Source organism: Drosophila nasuta, chromosome 2R (assembly GCF_023558535.2).
Source record: "Drosophila nasuta strain 15112-1781.00 chromosome 2R, ASM2355853v1, whole genome shotgun sequence".
NCBI lineage: Eukaryota > Metazoa > Arthropoda > Insecta > Diptera > Drosophilidae > Drosophila > Drosophila nasuta.
This window is the reverse complement of record NC_083456.1, coordinates 9,539,950-9,549,887: the sequence shown is the minus strand read 5'-3', so window position 1 is coordinate 9,549,887 and position 9,938 is coordinate 9,539,950. Positions and strand designations below refer to the sequence as shown.

At 40.4% G+C, this 9,938-nt stretch overlaps 1 protein-coding gene and 1 long non-coding RNA gene across 3 annotated transcripts; one reads left to right on the top strand and one right to left on the bottom strand.

The window, feature by feature from the left end:
- Positions 1-636: 636 nt before the first annotated feature.
- LOC132784453 (uncharacterized) lies at positions 637-2,891 on the bottom strand. Of its 2 annotated transcripts, none has more exons than XM_060790079.1 (4): positions 2,750-2,891; positions 1,822-2,080; positions 1,396-1,747; positions 637-1,340 (listed from the first exon to the last, which is right to left on the bottom strand). In XM_060790079.1, the coding sequence occupies exons 2-4, from the start codon at positions 2,054-2,056 to the stop codon at positions 827-829; spliced, it is 1,101 nt and encodes a 366-aa protein (XP_060646062.1). In that variant the 5' UTR covers positions 2,057-2,080; positions 2,750-2,891; the 3' UTR covers positions 637-826. The 2 variants fall into 2 exon arrangements, with proteins under 2 accessions (XP_060646062.1, XP_060646063.1); XM_060790080.1 differs by lacking the exon at positions 2,750-2,891 and adding an exon at positions 2,417-2,538.
- LOC132784457 (uncharacterized) lies at positions 2,870-5,187 on the top strand. Its single transcript, XR_009632253.1, has 3 exons — positions 2,870-2,962; positions 3,023-3,655; positions 4,302-5,187. It is a non-coding gene; the product is annotated as an uncharacterized LOC132784457 (long non-coding RNA).
- The last annotated feature ends 4,751 nt before the right edge of the window (positions 5,188-9,938 follow it).

Here is a 9,938-nt window from a genome sequence, read left to right as displayed (position 1 = left end):
GGCTCCTCCGGCTTGTCTTTTTCTCGTTACGTTTCTTTTCGTTTTGGTTTTTTGGCAACATATGCAAGTAATTTGATTAAATTATATAATTACAGGGCAGGCTGTTGCCTGCCTTCCTTACTTGCCACTGACAGTGACGGAACACGAATACGAATATACAATCAAGCATCGCATACATGCCACCAGATTTCGTTGTTTGCGACACTCACTGCAGGCCGGGACTAGTGCAATATGTATTTCGCATAACCACAAATATGCACCAGGCACGACCTACATCAGGTGACGTTTTAATGTTGCACATATACACTCATACACACTCTCGCATACACACACTTCTTGCCACATAAAAATATCAATAAGCCAAGAAAGTCGTCGCCGTCGCATCGCTGCCTCCGAGTGTGGCTTAAACACTGTCATTAGATCTGCCCATTGCGAGGCTGCAATTTAATTAAAATATAGACGCATTAATAAAACAAAAAATGTGGAAAAAAGAAAAACAAGTGCACATCTGGCTTGGGGGCAAGGATTTCTTAAATTGCGTCCAATAATCAATAACCATTTGTCGGTTTCAGCCTCTGCAATCTTTAAATTCATAGGCGTTAATGCAATTCTATGCGCATGCCTGCCAATCGACAAAGAACGCCTCGATCTGGAACTATTGACATTGGTTTTATTCGTTTTGGCATATAGAGAGGGGCCTGTAATTTATAAGGCCTCCTAACTCTCTCCCCCATATCCCACCCACTATTTTTTTGTTGTCGCCTATGTAAGAAATTATAATGTAGATATTACATGTGTAAGTGATTGTGGTCTTAATGCTAAATTCCTATTCATCCGTTTCATCCATGCTACTTGGCTGCTGATCTGCGGATCCCCGCTTCTGCTGTTGCTTCTGTTGTTGCTGTTGAGTTGGCAACTGTTGTGGTTGCTGCTGGCTGAGCTCATAGGCAATTGTTGCCTGTGTTAGCTCATTAGAAAAGCTGGCAATCAAACGCATAGATGTCGACGAAGGCAATTCGGTGAGGACATGCGACATGAATTCGCCAAAGGCTTTATACTTGGGATTGGCTGAAGATGTAACGCCTGCAGACATTGCTGATTCTTCTAGTTCTGGTTTTAATGCAGCTACTCCTGATGAGGTAGACGCATTGAGCCGCCGTCTAGAGATTGCCTGTCCCGCCGCATGCATGGACTGCATACGTTTGTGTTTAGCAGCTGCCAACACCAACTCCGGTTGATGCAGTCCATCCAAGTGATCGCTTTCGCCATTGAGTGTATCGCTGCCATTCAATTGCGAGCTGTAGTCTTCCTGGCTCAATATTTGAGTGTTGTGTGGTATGCTGTAATTAAATAATTAGATTCATTCAAAATTCGAAAGGAGTGCACTGCACTTACTTGAGTACTGTGGTCACTGGCAACTGACGATCGCAATCGTATATCTCTCCATGATCATAGTCGTGTTCCTGCTCATGTTTAATGCGCTTAGCATGACCATTTAGTTCGCTATGCATGTCATCGACATCGAAGGGCTCCTCATCGTCGTCGTCTTCGTGCGGATTCTCCAGCTTATGCATCATCTTATACGATCGCCTCGATCGTATGTGTTCAGACAAAAAACTGAGATTCTCATATAGTGGCCACTGAGACACCATTGGTGTACCAGATGTACCAGACAGATTTTCGAGACGTCGCTTCTCGATATTGTAACGATTTCGCAATGTGATCATGCGCTCACGTAGCGTTGAAACTGTCGATTTAATGAATATTATAAGTCAATTATTATTTGACTACTAATTCTAAGCATTCTCTGTTCAAACTTACCCTCATAGCCAAGTTTGTGGGACATTTGCATCCATTGCTGAGCACAATAGACTTTATCCTTGAAGCGTTTATTGTTCCGATCATAAAGTGCGGGCCGTGAGCGATATTCTCTTATCAAGCCCAAATCAAATTCGCCGGTTTGCGCATACGACGCCCGAGGTCTGCCTCGACTCTTTGGCGGTTGCACGAGCGTCGGTGCATGTAGTTGTAACATGGGGGATGATGCACGCTCCATGTCTGCGGTATTGACGTCTACAAACTGTTTAATAAATTCCAAACTTAATAAATTCCAGTTCAACATTCTAATAAAATATTGCTTATCTTATGTATTTTTTAGTTTATAATTTGTTCAACAGAAAGCAAATAAAATAAAACTAAATACAAGCTACAAAACTTATTGTCTGCCTGCTACGATTTCCAAGCAAAGCGACGCGCAAAAAAAGCAAAAGCAAAGTAAAAAATAAAAAAATATTTATCGCCGCACGGGGGATATATTTATATGTGTATATATTTACATATACAAAAGTAAATTGGCTAATTCTAACACCAGTAGCTGCTAAGCGCTACTATCTTTTCATCTACGAATTAAACTTACTTTAAATTGCACGCGGAATATTTTTATTTAATTTCAATTTGTTTTTATATTTAACACAGTGGAAAAAAAGGCACACAACAACAGGCGGGCGGGCAATCGTCTGCTTGCGTCCGTTGTTGTTGTTGTTGTCATTTTCCACTAGCGACAGCGACGCTGCTACAACCACCAAATGCACCAAACGAACAGCACAAAACAAAATGCGAGACAAAAATACCAACATGAAAATACTAAACAGCTGGGAAACGCGCGTTTTTTAAAGCTTCTATTTTTGTTTAAGGTCTATAAAAGATTTGGTTTTTCATAAATTTTGTATCTGTTTTATGTAATACATACCTTGTGTTTTTTTTATCACAAATTGTTTTTATTGCTTTTAAAATTTGATTTGTAGTGAACACGTAAAATAAATATTAATATCACAATAGTCATGTATGTAGAACAAATTACAATGTTTAACTGATTTTTTATTTTCTACAAATGCTGTTTTTAAAAATTACGTGCGTTGAAATTTTCTATTACATTTTTGTCAACTTGATTTAAGTAAAACAGGTAATTCTCAAATTAACAAACCCTACAAATAAGTACAGTTCTACATTTTGTATTTCACAGTTTGGGCTGCACTGCTTTCGCTGACATTAAGCGCAACTGTACCAAGTTGAATTAAAAGAAGCTGTAATGATAAGAAGTAAAACAAGCTCATTAAAATGGATGTAATATATTATTAACAATATATACAAGTGAAAAGATCATGTTTTGTTGATGCAAAAACCGCTCATAGGCCGGGACAAGTGCAATGTTTATTTATAAAACAAAACGTTGACACCTTCCCGTCCTGCAAGCAATTCATGAGATTTATTCTTACGTACTGCGAAACTCCGTGATCTGCACACTTGGTATAGAGTTTCACAAGTACCACGACAATATGCGACCAAATTACAATATAATTATTCTGTTCCAAAAAAATACACAAAATAAAAAAATAAAATGGATGAACAGGTAGGCAGAGCAGTGGATCAGTACCGAAATATCTCATATTTCAAAAACATGCAGAAAAAATGTATTTCATATTAAATTTCCGCCCCTACTTGAAGAAGGGCTCTCCATAAGACTGATGCCTCCTTTTTTTGTATGTATATTGAACATGGTTTTGTTGTGCGGGCGTTGTTGAGAACAATAGGAACGTCGCTAAGGATGTTTGAGATGGAGAGAGGGATCAAGCTGAGAAACTAAAGTACCCAACAGGTAAATTTAAACTCTGCAAATCAAGCGTTAAATGCCCTTTACTTACGCCTCAAAGAGTCTTCTACAAAAGATCATTCTCTGCTTGATAAGTATGTGAATGTGTATGGTATTGTATGGCTGGGAGGAGGGGGGGTCCATTAACAGTTGGCTAACATCGACAAAATTTGAAATCCAAAGCGTGATAAATTTCGTAGAATCTTGTGAGGCTCTTTGCTGGACCATTGGATCCGTTGGCGGCAATTATGTATTTTTTAGGACTGAGTTCAGCTGAGAGCAGCAGAAAAATCAAAGTTACTCGAGCACTTTTTTATAGTTACACACACATATGCAAATGCCTCTGAGTGCTGAGTGGGGCTGCTTCTGACACTGGCTCTGGGATTTGGGGTTGGGGAAAAAAAGCGCGACAGTTTTTATTTAATTTTTTTTTTCTTTTTGGTTCAGCGTATTTCTATGTCGCTTATCTTCAGCAAAAAAAAGGGGGGAGCTCTCGAGCAGGAATTTGTTTATATGATCGCAACGGGCATTAGCTTTAAGTTTAATGACATACACACTGGAAATGAATAATGGGAAACAGGAGGAGAAGGGAGAGAAGAAGTCGAAAACGAACAAACACTGCAATAAATTCATATTTATTTATTTTTCTTAGGCAAATACGCCCCCAACAACTATAACAACAATAACAACAACAAGAGCACAGCAACAGCATGAATAAGAAGCGAGTTCAATCGGCCCCAGTCCCAGCCCCAGTTCGTGCTTAAGACTTGGCTCTCCATTCTTCAATGGAAGAAGGAATCGCAAAGCAGTCGCCGTTGCCGTTGCCGTCCCAGCCCAATAATAACGGAAAGCGGAAACGCAAATAGACGGCGCGATAACGAAATAGAAACAGAGTGAGAGAGCGGGAGAGAAAGAGTATAAAGCAAAATGCCACATAAATTTGAAATAACTAATAATTCATTGAATAGCAACAAAGCGGCACAATATCATGTAATAATATTTGCTTAAGCAAACAGCTGACACGACTGAATCAACATCAACGCCATCAGTGCCAATGGGGCCAGGCCAGGCCAGGCTAACAACTGGCAGTCCAGCAACCAAGAGGCAATATACAACCAACCAGGCAACCAAGCAACTACCTAACCCACCTCTAGATGCAGACTCCAAAAGAATGGACGACGCGTGAACGGCGCAAGCACCTCGAGCAGGCAACTACAGCTGCTTCAGGCTTCAGCCGAGTTGGAGTCAAGAACTGGGGGAGTGTGTGATCCAGAGCAGGTAGAGAATCGATGCCACAACTAGTTTGATTATATTCCTGCCATTTCAAGAGCTTAACAATCAATACAAACTGCTTTGTTAAGCTTATAAAAATTGAATTTACTATTTAATAGATTCAGCACCAAACCACTGCAAACTACATAATTATTTCGATAAGACATAAAATGAAATATTCATCACTTGGCTTGTCTTCAAGAATGTTAAATTTCACACTGAGCTGATGGCATTGTTAATTACTATAAGCGTTTTTTTGTAAATTATAAAATAAGAAAATAAATTCTATGCTATGACAAAATATAATCAATATCAAATTTTAATTTGATTATTCAAAATATCTAAAGATTTTTATATTGAAATTCGAATAGTAGAATCATGTAGATACAGTATTTGATTTAGAAATTCGGAATATTTGCTGTCAAAGTACTTGAAAATAGTTTTTGAGATACAAAACAAGCAGCTTCAAACTCATTCATTTTATCCCCAAACGTTCGGAATAACAGGATATTTCATAGTCGGTGTCTCCCCAAAAATTATGAAACTCTTCTGGCTTATGATTGCGAACAGCCTTTTGTCTGTTTAGCTGCTTGGTTCGTTGGTGTGTTGTGTTGGAGGCTCGATGGTGCTGATGATGATGATGATGGTGTGTTGTCTGTTCTAGTTTGAGAAGAATCATTTTTAATGACTCCGGGAGCAACGCCAAGTACGAGTAGAGCGTCAATGCATTGACAGGTTATAGGAAACTACTACTACAATGTACATATATATATAGAGGGGGATCGACCAAGTAAATCGTCTCAATAGCTGCCAGCCAAAAAGAGTTCTTGGACTCAGGCCTGTTTGTTGCGTCTGCGCGCTGCACACAAAAAATAACTGTATTAAATGGCCAAAGCCTAGGACTGAAACGGTGTGGTGACTGCGACTGATACCGAGACTGAGTCCGAGACTGACTTAGAAAGGTTCTGAGAGAGGCACACTCTGTTACTCTGGACTGTTACAATTTGTGCCTTGGCAGAGGAGGCAGGAAACCAGTTTTCTTGTCTTGAGCGCACTAAAAAAGGCGTTACAACGAAGTTGGCACTGGGACTCTCGACTGCGACTGCGGCTGAGGCTGAGACTGAGGCTGGAACTGAAACTGGGCTGTGCCTGGGCTGTCTCATCTGTTGTCTATTTGGTGGCACTGTCGGCCCAGCCTCCTTCTGTGTGTTGCTGTGGGCCTGTTCCCGGTGCAACATTTACTTTGTTGCCGAGTGCTTTCTCTGCCGTTTGTTGCCAGGCTGTTGCTCGCTGCTTACTGCGCAACTGCAACACTTTGATTTGCTTGCAAATTCGGTTCTATCCACGTAATCGAAATGCAATTAAGCTGCCTTGCATTGCCCATTTTTTGTCAGTTTTTCCCCTTTTCTTTCAATTTTTTTTGTTTTGTTTTTGGTTTTTGGCGGTTGCAACTTGTTTTTTTTTTGCACTCACACTCACATGGCGAGGCCATTTATATGACTGGACAGTTTTTGTGCTGTTTTTAGAAAGTATCCCATAGATAATCTGCTGTAGTATCTGCGGAGGCTAGCGAGTATAGTATATAGAACCCGATATATGTATATGGGCGAGTGCCATTCGAAAGGCGTTGACGTGCTGCACTCGTTGTTGTCTACGCTTTTGTTTTTTGTCTTCTAAGCCTGTTGCCTGTTGCTGCGTCTCTGCTGTGCTTTGCTGAGCCATAATTAAAGGGTTACGTCCATGGATGGCCAAGAGATGCCAATGCCAATCGGCATGAGAGAGCGAACTGCCAGTTTGCCAGTTGTTGTGAGTCGATATGCTACATCTGGATCTGGATCTGGATGTGGATAGTGTGTGAGTGTGTGGCTGATATGCATAACGGTGTTTTAATATTAGTTGCTGCAAATAAGTGGGCAACTCTCCTGCCTGCAATGCGCACAAAACCATTTCCCATTCCCATATGCTGCATGTTCCCCTCTCTCGTCTGCACTGCCTGGTCATTTCGATGATATTGTTATGGCATAATATACGAGCAATGCTCCAGCAAACAGACATTGTATATGCATCCATATATGTTCTGACTGGACATTGCAGTTTGAAATGCACTGGGCGTCAGTTTGGCAATTGTGTTGCTTGCAATCAATGCAAATGGCCAGCGATTAGAGAGTTGCCTGTTTTTATTGGCCTTGGCATCTACTTCGTCTTCTTTCATATTCTTCTCTCTATTCCAAATTGGGCATACAATACCTAAACGCTGCAGCTAGAGAGCTTTGCGTGTGGGTTGCTTAAACTATATGAATTATATGATTTAAGCGATACCGTTTTAGAAATTAAAATTTCGCAATTGCTTGCCGTATTAATAATGCTACATCTGGTTTGTGTTAAGTTTAAACATTTGGAAGTCATTTCCTGTTACTTTTCGGTTTTGATAATAAAAAAAGGAAAAGCCGACATTGAAAGCTTTGAGCTTTGAACAAAAGCTCACTAATTCTTGTACATACAACAAATTGAACTTAGTAACATTTCTGTAAAGTTCACAAAAAAAGAAAGTACACAGAAATTCTGAGATATTTGCATTTGAATTGTAACTGCAGGCAATTGCAACAAGTGCAACAAGCCTCGTTAGCAATAAAATTACTCAAAGATTGCAACGAGAACTCTTCGCAGGAGGGGGGCACAACTAAATGGCTAACAACTCAATTACTAGAGCCTGCTGAGACTCTAAAAAAGTCAAGCAGCTTTGCTTAAAATGCAATTAATAGGCCTTTTCACACACACACACGGACGACACACACACACACATACTTGTTGCCAAGTCAGTAAGCAAATCATTAGCGGCAAAATTTGCGCCCAGTTATAATCCCGCAAGATACTCGTAGAATCCAAGTTCTCACACAAATTTCAACCCGACAGATTTTTAAAAGAGATTCTTCTCTGATTCTGCTGCTGCTCGAGGCTTCTACAAAACGTGGCGTTAAATGTGTTCCAATTATGCTGTCTAAGTGTGTATGTGTGTGTGTGTTTGGAAGCTTTGGATGAAAAGATCTTTGAGGAATTTAAGCCTCAAATTTCGCGCAGGCGAAGAACAACAAATTTCAAAGAGCTAAGCAAATTTGGTGTGCGACGCTTATTATTAAGAAGGCTGCCCCATAGTTATGTGGGGCATTGTTGAGTCTGCACGTGTGTGTGTGTGTGTGTCTGTGTGTAGTGTTCGATAGCGCCAATTTGATATGCGGCTAAGGAGCAGCACCACAAATTAAGTTTCATAGGAAGCGGCAATGGAAAAAATGAAAGATGCGAAGAAGCAAAAAAAAAAGAAGCCAAGCTTTGCGTCTAAACTACCTGGGAAGCTGTTTTTGTTGTAGCTACCTCTTCCTACTGTCTTCCCTCTGCTCTCCGCTCTACTGCGTCTGTTCTCTCCTCGCATTCAATTTGTGTGTTTTATGTGAGTGACGATCGTAAAGATAAAATTGGTTAAAACCATGCACGAAGAAAGTTCGTCAAGCCAATAAAAATACACCAAAATTTTATGAACCGAGAATGGAGAAGAACGGACAACAAGCACATTGTGAAGTATCTGTAAATTACAATTTTACAAAACTGCAAAAGTGGAAAGCGCCAAATGTTTTTCGGTAGAGGAGAATCCAATATCATGCATATATATATATTGTATATAGAGAAACTGCTGAGGCTAAGCATATCTGAGAGAGTCGAGACCCGAACAAGCGAAATCAATATCCAATCATTAATCGTTAACTAATTCCATGAATTTTGGCAGACGGCCGGCACTCGGCGCTGGGCTGCTTCAAAAACAGCTCGGTTTCGTTCGGCTCCTTGTCAAGCACGGAGCCCCTTTTTGGCCCATTTACCAAGTTCCAAAAACGCAACCAGACATGCCACACTAAAGACATATATTTATGCTCCGAAAGCAACTCTTGGCGTATTTAGAACGGGCAAAAAAATACAACACCAACAACAACAAGATCAAGATAAAAATATTTTTCGACTGCCCTTTTTGGCGATCTTGCGGCAGCTGCTCTGCTCTGGACAGTGGCTCCTAAACCAGCGTGTGTATTTGTTGTTATCGGCACGACGTCTGCTGAGAGAAACACAGAGAAGTAGCTCCAACTTTAACTTCAATTCCAAGATCGAGTCAAGTCCTCTATGGTCCTGGGGTTTCGATTCGATTCCAAGCTGCGTTTCGTTTTCGATTTCGTTGCCAACGACGACGGCGACGACGACCATGAAACAATTTTATATTTTTGCCCAGAAGATCAATAAAATTTTACCGACAACTGTATTTGGTTGGGTATGGCAGTCCCAAAATTAGTGGCCAAATTGTCGTGCAGAACGAGTTTCGGGTCACATTTTGGGTTACACACAGTAAGCGGAAAAAAGGGCAGCTCAACAAAATACAACAAAAAAAAATTAAAGGAAAAAATAATTTGAACTTCATAAATTCTTGGCTCGTCGCAAGGCGAAAAGTGTTGAAGTTGTGTCTAATTTATGTGAGACAGACAGCGATCTATATAAGCAATGGATCTGGATCACGTGGCCTGCCTAATAGAGATAGATGTGCGATAAGACGCACACAGCTCCAGTAGTTGTGGTTGGAAAACAAAATCTGTTTGGGGTTCTGTTTCAGTTTTCAGCTTAAAGTAGATAAGCCGTAGAGATATAGTTTGTCAAGCAACTGAGAAAGGGTTACAACGAAATCTGTAACGAAGACTGTGACAAATTCGTTTTGTAATTCTACAATGAATTTCGTTACAAAGGGTTTAACTGATCTTTGTGCATATATTTGGCAAGATATCGGTTGTATCTTTCGATATCCCATAATTAAGATTAGGTTATTAAAGCAACACTTGACAACACTTTAAAGAAAGCCTCAAAGACAATTCCAGAGAAAAGCAAGAAGAACAAGAACTTGATGGTAACGCCGTGTGAGTTCCTCCTGGCGAACTCTTGCCGGTCTGTAACAAAGGTGCGCTGCAGAATTCTTGGAACTGTGAACCCA